The 22,355-nt window shown below is 40.4% G+C and overlaps 2 protein-coding genes across 9 annotated transcripts in view; both read left to right on the top strand.

Annotated features, from left to right (window-relative positions):
* Positions 1-10,367, top strand: part of prdm16 (PR domain containing 16) — a 231,265-nt gene extending 220,898 nt beyond the window's left edge. For 7 of the 8 annotated variants that reach the window (XM_021311201.2, XM_021311230.2, XM_021311204.2 and 4 more), the window contains 4 exons: positions 225-396; positions 5,022-5,273; positions 6,337-6,517; positions 7,143-10,367. In XM_021311201.2, the coding sequence (XP_021166876.2) occupies positions 225-396; positions 5,022-5,273; positions 6,337-6,517; positions 7,143-7,277 (740 nt within the window). In that variant the 3' untranslated portion in view covers positions 7,278-10,367. The remainder of the gene's footprint in view (positions 1-224; positions 397-5,021; positions 5,274-6,336; positions 6,518-7,142) is intronic. The other variant, XM_021311221.2, reaches the window with a different exon arrangement.
* A 5,055-nt stretch (positions 10,368-15,422) lies between these two features.
* tprg1l (tumor protein p63 regulated 1-like) lies at positions 15,423-22,183 on the top strand. Its single transcript, XM_012853587.3, has 6 exons — positions 15,423-15,947; positions 16,116-16,207; positions 16,371-16,421; positions 16,530-16,655; positions 17,758-17,911; positions 18,801-22,183. Exons 1-6 carry the CDS (start codon positions 15,717-15,719, stop codon positions 18,993-18,995), a joined length of 849 nt encoding a protein of 282 aa, XP_012709041.1. The 5' UTR covers positions 15,423-15,716; the 3' UTR covers positions 18,996-22,183.
* The last annotated feature ends 172 nt before the right edge of the window (positions 22,184-22,355 follow it).

Genomic DNA, 22,355 nt, shown 5'->3' with positions numbered 1-22,355 from the left:
ATTTAAACACAAATTATTGCATGTTAAATTATCTCATCAACTTTTTAAGATTTTTTTTTTGTCTTTTAAAACATTCTTCTGTAAAAATATATTTTTCTGATATTTTTTTAAGGTTTTAATGTATTAAAGCCTTCTGGTAACATTTTTAAAGGATTACTTCTATAGGTGTTTATTTTGTTTGCCAAAGTTGTCAGTTTTAACATGTAGAAATCCTTCCCTTACAGTCAGCCAGCAGTCCGGGATTCTCTCCAACCTAGGAACCACCATCTCCTCTCCAAACTCCGAACCAGACAATCACGCACTTTTAGACGAGAAGGAGGACTCATACTTCTCTGAAATTCGCAACTTCATTTCCAACAACGAGATGAACCAGGCCTCCAGCTCCATGGACAAAAGGTTAAGACAAAAACACACTTGTTGCTTTGGTATAAATCACTTTTCAAAGGTTACGGCCTATTCACCATAGGCTGTTAAAACCTTTTTAATCTGTCTTATTTTATCAGGATGTTTAGCTTTAGATTTGAAATTAAAGAAAGAAAAAGAGAAACTGTGATTTAAACACAGTAAAACAAGCAGTTCTAGGTCTTCCGCCTTTACTCACACCTTTGTGTTTCCAGTTTGTTTTAAACGTGCAATTGTGCAGCCGTTGCTAAAGAAAGCCAGTCTTGATTCTTCTGTTCTTTAAAATTTTAGGGCTATCTCAAAGCTTCCTTTTCTGTCAAAGATTTTAGAAAGGATAGTTTTTAGTCACCTGCAGTCTTTTTCAAAGGAGCTATAAATAATACTGATGCCTTGTGGCTCAAATCGGTACAACACCTTACTGTCGCAATGATCTAATATGCTGTTTTTAAACGGTGTGAAACCCTTCTGAATTTTTACTACCACAGGACAGGTCTATGATGTTTTATTCTGTTCTATTTCTGGTCCGCTTCTCTTACTGGCTTCCATGTTTGCAGGCTACTGCTCTTTTGCAAAGATAAAATACTAAATGCTGCGCTCTCTGTTGGGAACTCTGGGAACTCTCATATGATTGGCTGAGGAACCGACACTCTGAACTGAAGTAGTTTCAGACCGTACCTCTAGGATTTAAAGGAGGAAAACTTGACTAAGACGTTGTTGATGGAGGGGATTGATTGTTTATAGGGAATGGTACTTCCATCCCAGGTGACAAATGAGAATAATTTTGTAAATTCAGTAAATATCTTACTTATAGCTCCTTTCAATACGCATAGCATCCTTGAAATTTTTCAATCAGCTTTTAAAACTCTTCATAGCACTGAAACTGAACTTTTAAAGATATTTAATGATCTTTTATTAGCTATAGATTCAGGAAAGTCAGTTATTCTTTTAGATCTGAAAACCTCCTTTGAGACCGCGGACCCCAGCATCTTGCTTTCCAGATGGGATCTATGTGGTATCAAAGGCTCTGCACCGGACAGGTTCAGGTCTTATTTGTCAGATAGGAGTTTCTCTGTAAACATTGGAGAATTTGCTTCCCCCTCAGCTCCCCTTACATGTGGAGTTCCTCAGGGATCCATCCTTGGACCCATTTTATTTTCTATCCACATGCTCCCTTTAGGTTCCATTTTTAGAAAATGTAATATTTAATTTCAGTCATATGCAAATAATACTCAGATTTAGCGAGCTAATAACAGCTAGCAGGTTAGCTATTTCGACCGGGAGGTTTACTCACGGACGGGAACTTTACTCACCGTTTTATGTCGCGCTTAAATATCGGTACATTTAAAATAAACAGATGATGCTTAGCCTGGTGGGAAGCCTGACAGCCTGCCTGCCTGGAGGAAACCCTGAGATTAGTTCTGTCGTAAAAGGATAATTTTTTTAAACTAAGACTTTTATCAACAGTGAAAATTTTCTTATCTTTTAATAATTTTGAACGAGTGATTCATGCTTTCATTAGCTCCAAACTCAATTATTGCAATTCTCTGTGTGTTGGTGTAAGCCAGGCCAGTCTCTCACGACTGCAGCTGGTTCAGAACGCTGCAGCTTGCCTCTTAACACGTACAGAAAGCATGAGCATATTTCACCAGTGCTTGTTTCCCTTTGCTGGCTCCCCGTTCGTTTTAGAATTGATTTTAAAGTTTTATTGCTGACCTATAAGGGCCGAAATGGGCTGGCACCTGTGTATTTGTCTGATCTCCTGCAGCCTTACGTGCCCTCTAGATCCCTTATATCTAATGTTCTTTTGTGTTTAGTTGTCCCAAGGTCCAGGCTGGTCCACAGAAGCAATCGGGCTTTTCTAGTTTACCTCCTAAACTGTGGAACCAGCTGCCCCTTCATATTAGATAGGCCTCAACTCTTGGGGCTTTTAAATCTCTTCTTAAGTTGTGGGTCTCTACAGCTCCTCCAGATTTACCATGTTCATCTTAGCCACCTTTTTTATTAATGCTCTCCTTGCTCCTTGATCAGTATTAGAGGATGACCATGTCTTGGTAGGTTTGCATTTGTTACTCTTTCCATTTTCAGATGATAATTTGTTTTATAACTTATCCCTGCTTTATCCCTGCTATAAACGTCTTCACAGCCCTTTTTCTGACATGTCTGTTGTTTTCCTTGGTCCTAATGATGCTGTTTGTTCACTAATGTTTTTAACCATCAATTGAGGGCTTCACAGAGCAACAGTTTTCAATCTGAGTTTAAATTACCCACAGCTGGATTCGATTTAATAACTAGCCAACTTTTGAAGCAGTTTGTTTGACTGGCTTTTTTGGGGTGGTATCAGGTTAAATCAGATTTACTTAAATCAGGCAACACTTTTTTATTTATTTGTTATATGCAAGAAAACATTGCAACCATGTTTCCTTTTTCTTGATTTTTACAATTATGCAAGTTGTGTTGCTCTACCATATTTCACCTCAATGCAATGCACTAACGATTGCAATTGTAACATAATAAAAATGTGAAAAGGTTCAAGGGGTATAGATACTTTTGATAGACACTGCTGATGTTAGCACTTGGTACACAGTGCTCCCTAGTGTCTTCAACAAGAAAGACTTGGAATTAGTTCTCATCCCCATTAAAGCTGTATCATGCTATAAATTCCTTTTTCCTATTTGTTGTAGCGCTGCATTACACTATCACAGTTTATTTAATGGACCATCAGTCTATCTCCATGACAGATGTCACAAAGTTCTGATCAGTTTCTCTCCATCTAGATATTAAATACTCCTTTTGTTGGAAACTTCCAAATATACCAGGACGTATAAGGGTTGAAATGTTTTCTTTTTCTCATTCAGTTTTTCCTTCTTTTCTTGAGTCTACACTCTATATCTAAATCTTGCTTTTATCCTGGCTGTGAATTCCTTTCTGGTAGTCTCATTTACTGTCTTGAGCTTCTTCCGTCACGCTCCCACCCCCATTATTCTTGTCAACACACATTATGGCCAGCAGACCCAGTGGCAAATTAGCCCCTCTGCCATCTGGGATCAATACAGAGTCTCATCTACAACAGCCTGGCTTGACATTTTAATATCTGTAATTCAGACTACATGTTATGCTTTCTGTCCTCCTACCAGACAGCCTGCTGTTTATTCTCCCTCTGAGTGACTGAAGTCAAACCGGGAACACAAACACACATTCATGGATGGCCATTTGTAATAATTTTTTTTTTAACCGCCCTCGCAGCCATAGTTTCCCTTCCTTCAAAACTACAGCCAGTCAAAATAAGAGTTCCTGGAAGCTCATGAAAACTTTTGAAGTGTTTCCATGTCGGAGATGCTTCTGATTCCAAGGTGAAAGTTTGAAACAACAATAACGGAGTATAGATCTGCGTGGATATTTCTGGCAAGGCAGCTTTTAGGAGCTAGGAAGTATGCGTTTCCGCCATACCATAATCCTCAGGTCGTTGCTTTGGCTTTAGAGTTGGATAACACCCCAATTGTGGTTTCTTGTCCCTGACTGAGCTACTCTAGCTGGTAGAGAGGACCCCGAGGGGGAATTTGGTTTAGGCATTTATCTGGGAGATCCACTGATGATTGAGCTCTTCCCCCAATCTGCCCGCAGTACCCATACCCCCAGTCCACTAACACAAACACCCAACTGACGTGTTTAGACTAAATGACAAAACCCAGGCCCCCAGCGAATGAGCTACGCTTCTTTCTCCATTCACAAACACTGCCGAGCGGCTCTGCAATTTGATTATGGTGATATTTAATCTAGATTGAGCGAAGAACTTTTTCTCCCCCTGCAGCCCCTCAGCCCGCTCGCACAGCCCCACCGTGTGTGACCCAATCCTGTCCCCGTGCACCCCTTCCCAGAGGTATCCCTGTCTGATTTGATGAATGTCCGCAGTGTGGCAAAAAAAAATGCAAGGGGTAAATTTGCCATCCCAAAGGAAATGATATCATGAGCCATGACATTGTGGTTGGGGGGTGATGGAGGAACGGCTCTTTGTGGAGACGCAGGCTGGAAAATGTACAGATGGCAGGCCGTAATGGTATTGTGCTGATAGCCTCTTCCCACAGCCGCTCCAGCTACGCTCCGCCGTTACGGCATGGAGCGGCTTGTGGAGGGCCTGGTCGGAGGCGGGGCTATCTCCTTCTCTGTTTGGGGGTGCTGGTCAATTAATCATCTGTCGGGCTGTTTAAAAACAGCTTTGGGCAGATTGTCGGCACCCGTGTTGTTTGTGCGGACCCTTGGAGTTGTAGTGCGCATGTTGTCATCTGATTATTTCTTTTTCTGAAAGATGCGTCCTGCTTTTGGATGCTTAGAAAAGGCTGACGGCAATCGGGGCCAGATTGTTTATGTTATATTTTTGTAACTACTGAAATTATAAAGCATTCGAAGCTCGTCGAAAGGAGTAAATCTTTTCTATTTTCGTAGAATGTGAGGAATATTTTCAAACTTGACAGAAAATAATTTTGTCTCCATTTCATACATGTTTCTTCTATATGAAAAAGCACAACTTTCAGCTTTGATAAAACACCCCACACCTGATCCGAAAGCTGAATTATTTCCACTAAAGTCACGGCAACGCGTCTTACCCTCTCCCACCCCTGCAGGTCAGAACAGCCCGATGAGGAGCGCCCACCCAGCCACAGTTTGTCCAACTCTAAGCTAGGCCTGCAGGGCCTGGAGGAAGAGGAAGTGGAAGGGGACGACGAGGAGGAGGAAGAAGGCAGCCTGACAGAGAAGTCGCACGATGAGGCACCGGAGTCCCCATCACCGGTCACAACGGGAGTCTACGAGGAGGACGAGGAAGAGGAAGACACAGAGACGCCTCCATTAGCGATGAGCTATGAACACACTCGCAGGTAGGTCTTTTGTCATGTCAGCAAAAATGTAAACAAAATAAATTAACTCCTAATTTAGGGGTTTATGGTTATTCATTCAATGTGTACAAATGGGCAGATCAATTCTATATATTACATCAACACAATTTAACCTAAAGATGTGTTATTTGACCTTTTATCCTAATTTATGCTAATAATAAGCATTATATACAGTGCCCAGAACATTTTTTTTCACAAACAGCAAATTTTAAGTAGAAGAGAAAGGAAGAGCTGGTGTTCAACATGTTTTACATGTAAAATCTGAAAAGTGCGGCATGCATTTGTATTCAGCCTCTCTGCTATTACAACTGCAAGTCCTATGAGAATGTTTTCACCAGCTATATTGTGATATGGAGGGTTCACGGTTATGTGTTTATAACCGTGAACCCTCCGTAGAGAAGTATTAAGCATTTAGGCTAAAAAGTTAGTCTTTGGACTTTATTTTGGTGTATTAGAGTACAGGGGGCCAAAATGTGCATGAATGCCACATTTTTCAGATTTCTTTGTATACAAAAACATTTGAAACCATGCGTCCTCTTTCTTACACATCACAAATAATGTTGTGTTTTTTGCTGGTATGACACATGATGTAAAATCCCTCAAAAAATGAATTGGTGTTTTTGGTATAATTTCACAACATGTGAAAGTGTTTAAGGGAATACCTTTGACAGGCACTGTGCTGAGAAGGACAGACAGTGTGGGGAAAGAAAGCCTTCAAACTTCAGATCATCGTTAGCTTGTTTAAAACAGTTTCATTTTCTCTTTTATTCATGTTAGATCAGCTTCCTCTATTTCTACTAAACCTTTTTTATTACTTTGTCAGTTTATCCTGTCTGCCTTTCTAACCTTTTATTAACTATACCCCTCTTCTCTTTATCTCCTCCTCACCGTTCCCCATTTTACTTCCTCTTTTCAATGTTTTCCCCTCCTTGAATCCCATAAACGCTCCCTCTGTCTCATCTAAATGTCTGTCTTTTGCTCCATTCATTTAACCATCCCTCAATGCCGCTCCATCCTTCCCTTCACCCGTGCCTCGTGTGTGTAGGTGTATAGAGGAGGAGGGGTCTCTCTTGGATCTGGAGAGTCTGCCCAGCTTCCCTAAGAGCCTGGACGGTTTACGTAAAGCAGCCATTGATGAGCAATCCTTTGATGTTAAAGACATATTTAACACTTCGCTAGAGTCTGAAGCATTGAAAGAAACATTGTACAGACAGGCTAAAACCCAGGTATGTGGTTGGATTTTGGATATCTATTAAATAGGGGCGGGAGTTAAGTTAAATTTTCGTGCGGCAACTAAATGCAAGGCGAATACAATATTGTCAAGGGGGTATAAAACAGCAGATATCCACGATGAACCACTTTCGTATAGGCAGCGACTTGTGGAGTTCTGAGAGAGGTCCGATGAGCAAACCAATTTAAACATTTCTTCTTTTTGAAAGCGAAACAGTTATATATAATATGAAATACAGTTTTCAGCAATTATATAATTAAATGTGGAATTTTGTTAACCCAGATGATTAAATTGTAATGTATTACATCCTTAACATAAAGCACAGACAACATTGTGTTTAATTTTGTTTTATTTTACTGCATTTTGCAAAGTTGTTTCAGAATTTTTTTTGGCAGTCTATAATTATTTGTTTAATGATTATTTTGTAAATTGCAATGTATCATTATCACAACACATAATGTCCGGAACAGAGAGACTAAGTAACAAATATAACTGTTTAGTCCCACGAATGTCCTCTAAAATTCATTTACTTACTAAAATAAGTAAAGAGAGAGTCTAAAACATGTGCACATAATGAATCTGGGAGATTTTTTCAAATTTCGATTGTCTCTCCTTTGCAGGCTTATGCAATGATGCTGTCTCTCTCAGAGAACAACCCTTTGCACGCGCCCTCTCAGAACTCTTTGGACGCTTGGCTGAGCATGGGAGGCGGACCGTCCGAGACGAGCAGCTTTCACCCACTCAACCATATCTAGGCAAAGAGAAGCCACGGAAAGGCAGAAGGAAAAGTAGGAGGAACATTTAGTCTCACCAACAGGCAGAAAACAAGAGACTGACAGGACAGCCCGAAGACACGAGGGCAGTGAAGGATTTCATTGTCACACACATTAAAGGCAGAGCGAACGAGTTTGCCTGGCTATGCCTGCGCTCACATGTTTGCGTGTTTGATTGAGTACGACAGAGGAGGGAGTGTCCCTTCGCCAGGCGTCTTGCAAGACTGTGTCTGTGAGAAAGCACTGCTAAGCTCCTGTTGATGTGAAGGACATGATGAATGCTTCTCTGCAGCATTGAAACTCTCCATCACTCTGATCATCCCCCAGTGCACAATGCTCCCTGCAGCATCACAGTCACCCTGTAAAAGGCTCCCCTAAAAGACACTTACTGACTGATAATGTCTCTAAAGTCTGTGCACTATGTTCAACACAAGCATTACAGCACTGACACTGCATTTCCACCAGGTGGCACTGTTGAAGCAGAAATAAAGTGGACTTGTGAGTGATTCTTTCCAGGTTTTCCTCCACCAGGCATGGCGACTAAACTTATTATTATTTTTTTTTTTTATTTAATTTCAGAATCAACAAAAGCACCAGACAAAATAAATAAATATTCAGAACCAGTAGACTGTTGATTTTTCACTGATTACTTGTATAATGATGTCCCATATTCAAATGTGATGAGGTAATGAGCTATGTGGGCCAATAGCCATGGAAATTGGCTACTAAATTTGTTAGTGCTGAAAATGAATTTAAATTATACTAAAAAGAGTGTTTTTTTTTCCTGTTTGTTTATTGCATCATCATATACGTATATTTACTTTTTTCTTATACATACCACAGTATTGCTTGTTTTAGGCTCCTGAGCACTCAAACGTTAATTTAATTATTTTAGAGAAGGACCAAATTTGTATGACGCTGTCACATGATGTAAAAATAACAATAACCTAGATGTTCATAGCAAGAGCGGTATGTGCCAAATAACCCTTAGAGTTTTTTTTTCTTTTGACAATCATTTCATTTCCAAGAGGCCTCACATTTGTTGTCATTATTTTTTCTTTTCCCCAAGTTATACTTATAGGTGTAAATTTAGATATGTGTGCATGTATTTATTTTTATGTTGTTTCGTTGAGACTCAAGAAGCAAAAATGAAGAAAAAAAAAGTCTTTTCATCCCTGTTTTTTTCTTGAAGAAGAAAGGAAGGATCGGCTGTCAAAGCGCAGGGGAAGATTCTGAATCCTTGTTTTTGATGGATTAGTGTGCCAAAATCAAAAGATCCCACAAGTTCATTTGTTGTTGTTGTTTATTTATAGTTAAATTCAACTGTAGTTAGTTTTAGAGTCCTATTTGGCATTGAAACATAGTGGCAGGTTTACCCTGGTTGTCTTTTTGTTGTTTCACTTTAACAATTTCACTCAACACGTCTCATTTATGCACCTCTGTCTAAGGGCATATTTGTGCAAATACAGTTTTGAATGTCGTTAAAGGGCATTACGTAATCATTACTGAATCTGGATTTCTGCCTCTGTTGGCACGCGTTACGTCCTGTTTGTAGTGTAACCAACCAGTTGTGATCTTAAAACGATTTGTCTCAGGTGAGTTGTCTGGCCTGAAAACCTCACAGCACCCAGTCAAAACGGCACGCAGGTTCAGTGATTATATACGAGGAGATTTGACTCATGATTGTTAAAAGAACAGAGTGAACATCCTTAAGTTTGTTGGTCAGTCCAGTTAAACTCCCTCTTGATTGCTCTCAAAAACCCATTCTAATAAATCTACAAAGATAGCTGTGTCATAGACAGCATGAAACATTTACTCTAGGTACTCGTAGGTTGCTGGGATTAGCCTTTTGGATCGCCGTTCATCCCTCTTAGACTTTCATGATCAGGCCTGATACTGATTTTTTTAAACTAGCACTTAAGGCGACTGGGACCAAGCCATGAACTGAGCAGGGTTTGGTCTCTTGGTTGACTTCAGATCCATTTTTAAAGCTGATTCGACGTTCAATAGATGGTCCAGCTGGGCTCAACCAGGAGAGGTAAGAGTAAAACTAAAGCACTGTAATTTTGATTCACAACAGCAGGTGGTCGTGTGATGCTAGGACTGCTGCATCATCTCATTTTCTTAAGACTAAAGTCTTTTTTATATATATATGTACATATATATAATTCTACTGAATGAGATTCCATTCATTGTAAACACATTGTTTTTCAATTTGTGCTTAGAAAACATAAAGACTTGGGTCACTAAGGTTTTAGGTTGACTATGTGTAGTTATTCATGTCATGGACTACTGTAATAATCACGCGCTGTGTGAAGCAACTGAATTAAAAGCGATGAAGTATTCCATTTTGGCAACTTCACAAAGTGTTCTGGTCACTGAAATATTTTTTATCAGCATAATAAAACATGGTTGATCTTTGCCCAACTGTTACAGAAGAAAGTTTAAAAAAAATATACACGGTTTCTTTTTAACTGTATAGTATTTTAAAGAATGAAAAACAATGGTGCATTTGTCTGAAGAAGAAAAAAAAACCTTTGAAAAATATGGGTTTAAATGGATGGTGCTTGTTTTGAGTTGTATATCGCCTCCGTTATGTTTATTGAAAACAAATGAAAAAAAAAAAAGTTATGGTGCATGACGTGTTTAGCAGTCATAATGATGTCCATTTGTGAAATGTGTATCAATTCAAAAAGATGAAAAAAAAAAAGGTAAAACAAAAAAATTGTAGATGCACTTATTGTACATGTGTTTAGGTTAGTAGGTTTGACTTCAAGTTCTGACTGCCTGGCAGATGTGTGGGCAGGTTTTGAAAGACATAGAAAAGACTGGTGGGAGAAGACCTAATGAAAAACAATAAAGGATTGTAGAATAATATTGAACAATTCTGAAATTGCAGTTCTTTTGATGCTTGTGATTATTGCAGATGTACTTTAGAGAAATTTCATTGAAAAGATATGACTCTGATGTTAATTCTGTAGAATAGCAATGTATACCAAATGTAATCTTTCCAATGCTATGAAGAATTTATACATGAAATTGATATGCAATAAAACCTGTGTGCTTTTTAAATTTTGTGATGCATTTAATTCTAGATCCTTAGAACCTACTGATATATTACTTGGACCAGGGCCTTTCTAAAATACGGTCTATTCATTCATTACCTGTCTTTTGACTGGTTTATGTATATATATATATATATATATATATATATATATATATATATATATATATATATATATATATATATACACATATACATATAGGCATCATAGCGACTAAGATGAGTGGGCACGTCGATCAACACATGTAAACACTGGTAAAATGACCAGAGGAGCCAAACACCAGCTACTGGTTCTGCATAAGCCTGAAACCCCTCAGCCAAATAATCAACAAGTCTGGCTATGGGTACCGACTCAGAAAAAAGCCACCTCCTGTACGTGGATGACACAAAGCAGTACGCTAAGAGTGAGCGAGACATTGACTCGCTGATCCACACCACTAGGACATTAAGAAGTCAGCTCAATTGCAGGAACAAGGTCCGGGCGATCAACAGCTATGCCTTGCCGGTCATCAGATACCCTGCTGGGAAAATAATTTGGCCAAAGGAGGAAATCCAGACCACTGATGATAAAACATGAAAGCTACTCACCATTCATGGTGGATTCCACCCAAATCCAGTATCCACAAGCTTTACACTGAGTGCAAAGAAGGAGGCAGAGGCCTAGTGACCATCAGAGCCACCATTGAAGATAAAACATCCAAGCTTCAAGAATATATCAGGAAGATGGCCCCAACGGATGAAGTGCTGAGTGAATGTCTCAGACAATGGAAGCTGGAAGAGAAGGAACTGAAGGAACCACCATGGGAGGAAAAACCCCTGCATGGGATATACCACCGACGGATAGCTGAAGTGGCTGATATGACCAAATCCTACCAATGGCTAGAGAGGGCTGGACTGAAGAACAGCACTGAAGTACTGATCATGGCAGCACAGGAACAGGCCTTGAGCACCAGAGCAATAGAGATCCAGATCTACCATATGCTAGGTGCAGGATATGCAAAGAGGCCCCAGAAACCATCCAGCATCTCACAGCAGGGTGTAAGATACTAGCAGGGAATAAATACATTGAACGCCATAACCAAGTGGCTGGTATAGTCTACAGAAGCATCTGTTCAGAATACCAACTGGAGACCCTCAGGTCAAGATGGGAGTCACCTCCCAAGGTAATAGAGAATGAGAGAGCTAAGATCATCTAGACATCTAGATACAAACAGACAAAATGGTAATGGCCAACAAACAGGACACTGTGATCATTGAAAAGCAGCAGAGGACAGCTGTTGTGGTCGATGTGGAAACAGTGATGGAAACATCAGGAAAAATGAGAAACTGGTGAAATACCAAGGGCTCAGAGAAGAACTAGAAAGAGCCTGGAAGGTGAAGACAACAGTATTGCCTGTGGTCATCGGAGCACTCGGGGCAGTAACCCCCACTCTGGAGAAGAGGCTCCTGGAGAAACATCAGATATCTCAGTCCAGAAGAGTGCAATCTTAGCTCAGCTAAGATCCTAAGAAGAACCCTCAAGTACGCTGGCATCTGGAGAGCCAGTAACCTTGCTCAGGAGTATGAGGTGGGAGGGGGGTGGGGGGGGGGGGGGGGGTTAGATACCGAAATATTCCGGTTTGATATAATCAGTGCTATTCCTGAGGCAAAAGTGGGCGTGAGAGTTTTCTGAAATGACAAACACTTGGAAGCTAAATAAAGTAGGGTCAAAACAAATGTATACCTTAGAAATTCAGACTACAATTACCTTAAAATATACACAAATGGTTCTAAGAACACCAAAAGGATGTGTGGGAATAGGAATTTACACACCAGAGTTTCAAATCTGTAAATCCAAACAATTCTCAGATCAATTGTCATTCTTGCAGCAGAAATGGTGGCAGTAATAATAAGCTTAGAGTGGGTGGAGGAGGTTAGACCAGAAAGGGGGGGGGGTGTGCACAGACTCAAAAGCAGTTATAGAAAGTATTCAGGGGGCAGGAGACAGCAGAACACACTTACTATTAGAAATTCAACAAAGTAGAAGGGGTGCCTGCCGCACAGACCAAAACTGGGAGTTGGTTCCAAAGGAGAAGAGCCTGATAGCTAAAGGATCTGCCTCCCATTCTACTTTTAGAGACTCTAGGAACCACCAGCAGACCTGCAGTCTGAGAGCAAAGTGCTTACCAGATAGTAGTATCAGACATGCCATAACTGTTGAAAAGAAAGTATTTTCTTTATGTGCTTCCTCAAAAAATAACACATGAAACAAATATATGACTAGGCCAGATTTTGTTTTTGATTGATCTTCTAATGGAAACAAAAGGCAAAACCTGTGAATTTTAAGTCATGCAACATGAAATTGAACAAAAAAAGCTTTCAAAAATGATATGCATATAAAGTAAGATAGCCCGAAAAGCTGTTACAGGGAGCTGCTGCAGTCTGTGTCAGTTTTTCATTGTCAGAGGTAGAATGTTATTGTGACAATGAAACATAATATGGGAGTCCTGAGATAATCTCCAGACATCAAATAAAGTTTAAAAAATGCATTCCATATAATTTTATAATGGAAAAAGACAGTGACATATGGATAAAAACAGCAGTAGTTCTGGCTGATTGCTGGATTTTTGTGCTGTTGTTTGATGGGTCAGGAGATAAACAGATTGGAAACCACGAGTTTATGTTACAACATGCAGGAAATATAGTGTTGACGATCAACAGTAGAAATTACCAAATCCCTCCACTAGAGGGGGCTGTTTGTCAGGACTTGAATTTAAACTGACCTGTAAACCTGAAGCAACCCATTTAAAAGGAAGCTTCTTATAAACACTGTACGTTAATAATGCACATATTGTTTTTGTTTGTTAATAAAAAAAGACTTTTATTGTCTCACTCTTAAGGCTTCTGCTCTAATATTGTACAATGAAATTAGTAACATGTAAAAGATTGAAGTAACGATCATGTTCTGTAGCTATACTGATCATTTGGGAAGGATTTAGGCATTTGGAACATGAAACAGACATGACTTTGAAAGAACACTCTAGGCCACATTTGTTGTATTGATCTTCTAATCAATGCAAGAAGCAAAGATAATAAAGTGAATTTTAAACCATGCAACATACATTTGTTTTGGGTATATTGATGAACAAAAAAAAAAAAACTTACAAAAAAAATCTAAGATGGCCCCAAAAGGTTGTGTATTCAGTTACTGTTACAGTGGGCTGCTGCAGTCTGTGGCAGCAGTTGTCTAATGTTAGAATTTCAACCTTACTGTGGCAATGAAACACAAAATCGGAGTTCTGAGATAATCTCCAGACATCAAATTAGGTTTTGCCCTTGCTTCATTGATATATGTTTCTACGTTACCGAAACCCTCCACTAGATGGAAGTGTTTGTCAGGACTTGAATTTCAACTGACCTGATATGTGTAAAATTGCAGAAACCCATTTAAAATGAAATGTACGTTAATAATGCTCAGATAATTTTTGTTTGCTAGGAAGAAAGACTATTTTATTGTCTTACTTAAAGCGTCTGCTCTAATATCGTGCGATGAAACGAGTAAAATGTGTAAGATGGAAGTAACGGTTTTGTTTTACAGCTATACTGATAATTTGGGAATAATTTAGGAATTTGGAACATGTTCACATCTCTGTTTTCAATAACAGTATGTGTTTAAGTCAGTAGTTATACATCTAGTAATCATAACACAAGGCAGTATTATAAAGGCAAATATGTAGCTATACATTTAACTATACGTTAATAATTATTACTAATATTAGTAGGTTAATTCAACATACAGATATATGTAAGGTTTATCTTCTGGATAAACCTTACATGTACAAGTGCAGTCTCACAAACACTTACAGGTACTTAGATTCAGGTATACTTACAGATTCACTTCTATACAGAAAACCCCTATTATTATCGTTAGCTGTCAAATTATACATCCTGTTGTCATGAACGGGGATAGACGGACCCAGTATTCGAACCAGACAAGTGGAAATGATTAAAGAAGGTTTATTTTAACAAAAAGGTGCAGGCAGGACAAAAACAGAGCTTGTGGTCGAATAACAGTCCAAGGTCAGTACACAGTTCAGCAGACATCACAGGCAGGGATCAGGCAAGGTCAGAAATCCAAAAACAGAAACAGGTCAGGCAAAACAGGCAGGTAGTCAGAACAGGGCTGGAAAAAAACAGGTACAGGGATCAGGCTGGCTCAGATAACTAGAGGCAAATGGGTCGGCATCAACAGGTAATCAGAAAAGAACGCTGGATAAGACTCACCAAAAGGCTCGAAATAATCTGGCACTGAAGTCTGGTCTAGAAGTTGGTTATATACTACTAGGAGCAGGTGGAACATTTCTGAGGTGATGAGGATAATACTGTGTATTTCTAGTGACGGTATCAAGGCATTGGTTGTTTGTACCTGTGAAATAGCTTACACTATCGGTTGGTTTTGCTAGTTTTTTTTATATATATATCTCTTTGCAGATGTAGAAGCAGACTCCCACGATATTATCTTGTTCTTTCTTTTTCCTCTATTCTATTTTCCCCCTTTTAGCATGTTTTTCTTTTCTTTCTTTTTTTATTTCTGCCTTCCTGTTTTTGCGTCCACTGAACGTGAATATAGACCCAGAATAAAATCTAACAACGCTACTTGCATATGAAAATCACGCGGAGCACTCTGGCTAAAGCAGTAAGGCTCCACCTGTGAAAGTAAAATCTGTTGGGCTCTCTCTGACATTAAGACAACAATTATTAATGCTACACTGCCATACAGGATAGGTCAAAAAAAAAAAAAAGAAAAGCAGTCATAAAATAACATATTTATTATTTTATTACTTGTACCTATAAGTACTTTAACAATACAATTATAATTTTTACAAGCTGCGCGTTTCTAGAAGCTTTGAAACAAGTGGGTTTTTTTTTTTTGTTTTTTTGTTTTTTGGTGGTTTCTTCTTCTGGGACAGTGAAGATGATTAACAGTTTGTCTCAAATAAAGGTGAAGATGTTTATTTCACCCAGTAAAATAACTGAACATGGATGATGATGATGATGATGATGATGATGATGATGATGATGATGATGATGATGATGAGTTTTGTGGGATATAGCCTAACCCACTTGTAACGCGGCTTCTGGTGAACCTGGAAGCAGGGTGGGCTGCAGTGAACTGGAGGAAATGTCCCTTTAAGAGGAAGGAAACGAAAACAGAGGAAGTGAAACCAGCCGGACTGCTTCCTCGTTCCCCCGAGCATCAAAACAGTCGGTGCGCTATGGGAGAGTCCGCGTCCTCGGAAATTCCTTCTCTAACGTAAGACGAGAGAGACGCCAGGTTGTCAGGAAACCCCTCCGCGAACATCGCCTCCTCCTCCGCCATGCTGCAGCTGAACGACACGATGGAGCCGGAGAGCCCGGGCGCTGCGGTCCTCCTCCACGCAGACACCGACGAGGGGGTCGAGGTCGCCTTCACGCCGCCGGAGGCCGCCGGACGGGGCTTCGGGCACGCAGCCTCCGTGGCCTGCTGCCCGCCCTTACAGACGCTCACGCCTTTCCACGTGCACAACCCCACGATGCAGGCGAAAGTCAAGGACTACTTCGTGTTCAGGGTGAGCGGCAGAATAAATGTGATCAATGCATTTTCTCTAGAGTATAGCACCCAAAACAAACCCCCCCCTGGCGACGCAACGCGTATTCGTCCGCGCGGTGTTTGTTGTCAGTAGGAGAGCGCAGACAGGTGATGCTGACGAGTAGCGGTTGTGTGATGCTGATCCCAGCCAGGTACCATCGAGCAGGCCGTGAACGACATCAGGACCGTGGCGCTCCCATCCGAGGACGGGGAGGTGCTCAGCGTCTGGCTGCTGGTAGAGTGAGTATCCGTCGGGCGTTTGGCCTGCGCCATCATCGGCTAATGCGCTAAAAAACAACAACAACAAAAAACAACAACACCAGCACCGGTTCTCATGCTCTGATCTTTACCTGCGTAAGGATGTGACATAAAAACAAACATTGTTCTGTGGGGTTTTCTGCAGAGTGGACCACTGGAACAATGAGAGGGAGAGACTTGTTCTGATAACTGATAGGTGAGTGAATCAGAGCCATCCAGAATAATGTGGCACCTGTCATGTTGTAGCTGTGTGTAAATATATATATATGTGTGTGTGTGTGTGTGTGTGTGTGTGTGTGTGCAGGTCTCTGCTGGTGTGCAAGTACGATTTCATCAATCTGCTGTGTCAGCAAGTGGTCAGGATATCGCTCAACGCCGTAGACACCATCTCTGTGGGTGAATTTGAATTCCCACCAAAATCTCTAAACAAGTAGGTGTATTTTTTTTTTCATCTTTGCAGCATGACATTATTATTATTTTTCCTGGAGGTAAACTGGTAACTGAACAGGTTGGTCAGAAAAAGACGACATTTCTCCCTAACCGATGAGGAGAGAAAGGCGAAAAGTTTAGTCCTGACCTGGCACTGGCTTGTGTCCTGGTTGGTTTACAAGTGGGAAGCTCTAAGCATGAGTGGTCAAACCTAGTGTTAAACATCCATCCTAACCGCTTAGATTTCCTTTATTTGCTGTGCAGGCTCATGAGCACGTAGCCACGCCGCATCATGACGAGCTGTCGGCAGGTTTCTGATCCGAACCGATAATAACCCAGAGACCACACACCCTGCTCACACTCATCGGTACCTTGTATCTCCCCTGATGACAGCAGGAAAATCAGCGCAAGCGGATTGTGATCTGGCAAGGATGTGTTTAAAAAAAAAAAAAAGATGAATAGAATTTGCTATATTCATTAAATATTTTAGCCAAAAGTAACGAATTATTTTCTTCTGAATTTTAACACAGACAGCTGTCCATCGTCTTAAGTTAGGGCAGAAGTGTCTCATAATACAAGGCTGTTTTATATATTTTTTTTCTCTCTAGGTGTGTCTTTGGTGTGTCTCTCATGGCACGTCTTTAGAGCGCTTAACTAACGCAGATGCGATCGCCTCAGAGCATTTCCACAGGTGGTCGGAGCAAGTTTGTCCCCCATCCTCTTAGATGTGTCCATGCACGTGTTTAGCGACCTCCAACCAGAGGGGACAGATGTTAGGGCCGGGTCTGAGCGAGAACAAGATGATCAAGATGATGTCACGTCGGCCTGCGACTGAGTGATCTACAGTCACTGTAACGGCGGTGCTATGAAGAATCTCTGAGCAGAAATATTAAATCTGACAACATGAACAGTGATGTTATGGTTCATAGGTTTACCTCTCATGCATCAAATGCATGGGGGGGGGGTGTATGTGTGTTTCAAAAACTAGGGGAGGGGCAACATAAATATGCTGCAACGATTAGTAAGAAATCAAAGAAAATAAACTATGCATTGTCTCAGAAGTAATGTTTTTTTGGACTTTTTATTTTTTATTTTTTTTGCAGACGAGAGGGCTACGGGATTCGCGTTCAGTGGGACAAACGTCCTCGGGCGTCGTTCCTTAACCGCTGGAACCCTTGGTCCACAGACATGCCCTACGCCACCTTCACGGAGCACCCCATGGCCAGCGCCGACGAGAAGGTGGCCTCCCTCTGCCAGGTAGATTCTGATTTCACCACGCTGGGCAGCAGAGGTTTCTCTAATAAGTGCATCCTCTGCTTCACTTTAGTAAACGTGGCAGCACAGAAAGCCTGAGCCTGACTCTTAACACGCCAGTTCTCTGCTTGTTTCGAGGCAGAACGAGCAACGACGGCAGCTCCAGCATTCGCAGGCCAGCTGAAAACAACAGAGCTCTAGTGGTCTAAGTGATCCTCCTGAACAAAAGGGCTTTTCATCCAGGCTTAATCTGCATAACGCGCTTAGCTCAAAGCTGCTTTTTATACCCTTACTGATAAGACAGCAGCCTTTATCGGGATGGATTCCTGCTTTTATTTTCTTATTTGCATTAAATTGAGCTTATTTGGCTGTTAAGCTCCTATGTAGGGCTGGATGATAATTCAGTAACAATATATATCGATCGATAGACATATGTTGATAATAGGGGGAAAAAAAGGGTTAATAAAATAGAATAACAGATTTCCTTCCTTTTGCATTCTAGCCCATCATGTAGTGTAGGTTAATATTACAGTCATTACATCCTCCCAACCAATCAAACACAGACCCAGGAACCAAGCTCCGCCCCCTTCAAAGAGTTCAGAGAGTTATTTTTTTCTGTGGTAAAGTTTGGTAAAAAGTTAGTTGAATAATGAGGTGAGTTTGAATTCAGTGTTTGTGTCTTTTTCTAAAAACAGGTCACTAACCAACAGCATAAAATGGCCAGGGCTGCACTTAAAATATGTGTTTTGAATTTGTTGATAATTATCATTATTATTATTATTATTATTATTATTATTTTATCGACTTTTTCCTCTGTATCGTCCAGCCCTAGTCCTGTTTTTCATCCGTGCAGGGGTTGTTCCCGTTTCATGCTCATTGTTCCCTTCCCCAGCTGGACAACTTCAAAACCCAGTTGGTGCAGGCCGTGAAGAAGGCCCACAAGGAGCACCCCATCCCCGGCCGGGCCAACGGCGTCCTGATCTTGGAGAGACCCCTGCTCATCGAGACCTACCTGGGCATTATGTCTTTCATCAACAACGAGGCCAAGCTGGGCTACTCCATGACGCGCGGCAAAATCGGCTTCTAAGTGGTTTTGCTGTCTCGAGGAATCGTCTCCGTGCGTGTCTGTTTTTACCGCGCTGTGTGAGGGAAGCTGCAGTCTCAACGTGCGGCTTGTCTCTGTGTGTGTGTGTGTGCGTGTGTGTCTTAAGTCGAGCCGCACTTCCATCATGTGGTGTTGCAGCATAATGTCGGCCTGCAGCAGGTAAGACAGGCAGCCCTGTAATGACCGCCGTTTCATTTTATTGTCGCCTGCTTTGTATCTAAAATCGCCACAGACTCCAGCCTCTGCAGCATACGCTTTAAACATCATAACTTCAGAAACCATGACACCCCCTGCAGGTTTATTAAGTCCCTAAAGCCAACCGGACATTTGGAGCTTCATTGATCTTGGCGGAATTAGGCATTTGCTTTGTTCGAGGGATTATCTGCGGCGGCAAACCGTGTTTACTAAACAAACTGGGACTTGGTACGTTGCATGGTTTGAACTGAATGGCTAACTGTTAGGTCACATGGTGTATACCATAAGGAGACCAATATAAAACCTTTTGAACATCAACAACTAATGCACAGTGCAAGTTTTGGCCTTCTGGTTGTTTCCAGTTTCTTATATTTATTGTTTGTGAGTATGGGGTTAGGATTCGTTAATAGACTTCTATGCAGGAGTTTTGATCTTGGTTCTTGATATTTTGCTTCCAGTAAGCCATATTTTCTCCTGGAGGGCGCTTGAGCAATAGATCTGATGGATGTTATGGATGTCTTTAGAGTTTTTGGCCATAATCTGGTATTTTTACATATATTTTCTGGTCAGTCGCATTTTTCCGATGTTATGAATAGTTCTAGAATAAAAACAAAAACAAAACGGGTACATCTTCACAGCACAAACTATTTATTGACTCATGCTTGAGATTCAGCTCTGAAAGATGCCAAAGAAAAGGTTTTGTTTATAGACGCAAACATTTCAACGGGGCAATTTTAAAGTCATTCTGAAGGGACGATTTGCCGTGATTTAGCTCGATGTATCGTGTGTTTGGGGAAAGGGAAAAACTGGACGACAAAGTAAGTGCCAGGTTCAGAGAAGACGTTCAATGTGTGCATGTGGTTAACTAGGAGCAAGGAAAGAAATCTACCCAACACCCGAGATACATCCACTAACATCCTCTGTTTAGCTGACTAATGCTTTAAAAAAAGAAAGTGCTTTTTGCGCCTGAAATTGGGATTTGATGCCTGAGTCATTGACTCTTTTTTCCCCCAAAGAATCCAGAAATGAAATGAACAGACGATCCAGAACTAGTTCTAATGTGTCCATCAGAGTAGATAAAATAATTGACAACACAGAATCATCCAGAGGACAATTATGGGATTGACTCAGATGACAAACAGAAGTAACCACCACAGCACTAATCTGTTTTAAAATGTCGGGACTTAATGTCTGGCAAACTGCAGTGCCCTTAAAAAATAAAATAAAAATGTGATTTATTGGAAGCATCTGAATATTTTTGCTGGAAAAGGCTGTCACCAAGTAATAATGGGGTGAAACGCTCATGTTGAGTGACATTCCACACGACAAGACGTGGTCATGTGGAATCTGTTGTTTCGGAAATATTTTATCTGCATCACACAAAACAGCTGAGATTGATCAAGTTAAAACTAATTAAAGAACTGCTGAACAGATTAATAAACCTTGGAAGGAAAGCAGTAAACTATTTTTAATAAGGACATGGCTGTAGAATGTCTTGAGTGCAATGAAATATCCACGTCTCCCTTTCAACATTAGATCATTTCCCTGACTCCAATTTACCATATTTGGTTCTTTTTTTCTGTTTTGTTTTACGATTGTAATTTGACAATAAAGCTCTATGCCTAAAGACCTTTGCCACCTTCAAAGTGTTACACAAAACGTGCCATTACCTCCTGAGACACAGCTATTAGTGGATATTTGTCAGCTTTCCGTTAAGGAACCCAGAAAACAAGATAACCACTAAACTCTAGGCTTGATGTGAATAAATAAACCAAACGGTGTCATCATGGTGACATCACACTCTTTATTTATGTCTAATCTAAAAAGTTTTAAACTATTTAATATATTTATATTTCCAAAAAAAAAAAACATAACTGAGGATAGTTTAAAATTACCAGTATATAAGAAATATTAAAAAGATTCTAATTATAAAAATTATTACACATGCTTTTCCACACCGCTTTGTTAAGCAGACCTAAAAATTGCTAAAAGCCAATTCAGAATGATTTAGATAAATACATGAATAAGAATGAGAACTGTGTACGAGTGTATGAGTACAAGTATAATCATTTCCTCAGAAATGATGCAGAATACTTTAGACATGGGGAAAGAATGGGGTTGTATCCTAATGGAAACCAGTTAGTAGTTGCGGGGCAGCAGGAAAACCTCATGTGGTCAGACGTGTCTAAGTTAGCTCGTTCCAAAGTCATTGGCGCTGAAGAACATTCAGGGAAAAACTCGCCCATCACGGCTAGCGCCTAGTGTATACACCTTAGAGGAGAAAAGGATCTTAAATTGGTTCAGTTTTCCAGGTCCAGCTTTATCAAATGTATGTTACAAAAACATGAGATCAGTTGCTACATCCTGAATGGCTACAGGCTTCTCGCCCTAACCCACTGGTGTACGGTGCAAGTAGAATCCAAAATGTTAATACCTGGATTCATCAAGCCTTAAATTGGGAGAAAAATAGTTCAGGGAACATTTTTATATCAACGTTGTCAAACACAGGATCCAGACATTATCCTCAAAGAGAATTCTTTAAATGTGCCTGAGGAGAGTGAGTGAGGGGCCAAGTCCTCCGTTTTTGTTTTGTCCACTTTTTTTTTTTTTAAACCAGGCCTTTCAACACCTTTCAAACCACACGTTAAAAACCACATTGTCATTTTAAGCAAAGATGAGCAGCTCTTCTGTCCTTGTGCATGGTCCTTGCACGCCAAGTCTGCATGACTGACCTTTTTGTGGAAAAAAATACCTTGTTTGTAGTTGTAAATATTGATCTGCATTTGTAAAATTAATGTACAAACTCCTAAAAATGTGTCTTATGAATAATGGCAGTTAAAATGTACTGTATTTAAAAAAAAAAAAGGGTTGTCTTGTTAAAACTGTTTTGAGGCTTTGTTTCTGATCTATGTGTTTACAGCTCAGCAGCAACAGTGGAAGAAAATAACAATAAAGGCCTTCCTGTTTTTTGTAAAGACGGCTGCTCTGGTTTCTTATTGATGCTTGGAGAACAAGTGTCTCGCTTTTCTTCCCCTTTTCAGGCCCATTATTACCGTATAAGGCCCCAGCCAGGGTGGTAAAAATCTAAATGACTTACGGGTTGTTTGTGATACAAGTCATAAAAACTAAAAAAAAGACAGATGTATC

Source organism: Fundulus heteroclitus, chromosome 1 (assembly GCF_011125445.2).
Source record: "Fundulus heteroclitus isolate FHET01 chromosome 1, MU-UCD_Fhet_4.1, whole genome shotgun sequence".
Taxonomy (NCBI): domain Eukaryota; kingdom Metazoa; phylum Chordata; class Actinopteri; order Cyprinodontiformes; family Fundulidae; genus Fundulus; species Fundulus heteroclitus.
This window is presented reverse-complemented; position numbering and strand designations above follow the sequence as displayed.

Bases quoted from the DNA above. Each gene is read 5' to 3' on its own strand.
- tprg1l (XM_012853587.3), top strand. From the start codon at position 15,717: ATGCTGCAGCTGAACGACACGATGGAGCCGGAGAGCCCGGGCGCTGCG. The intron at 15,948-16,115 runs GTGAGCGGCAGA...TGCTGATCCCAG, and splicing joins AGGACTACTTCGTGTTCAGG to CCAGGTACCATCGAGCAGGC. The intron at 16,422-16,529 runs GTGAGTGAATCA...GTGTGTGTGCAG, and splicing joins CTTGTTCTGATAACTGATAG to GTCTCTGCTGGTGTGCAAGT.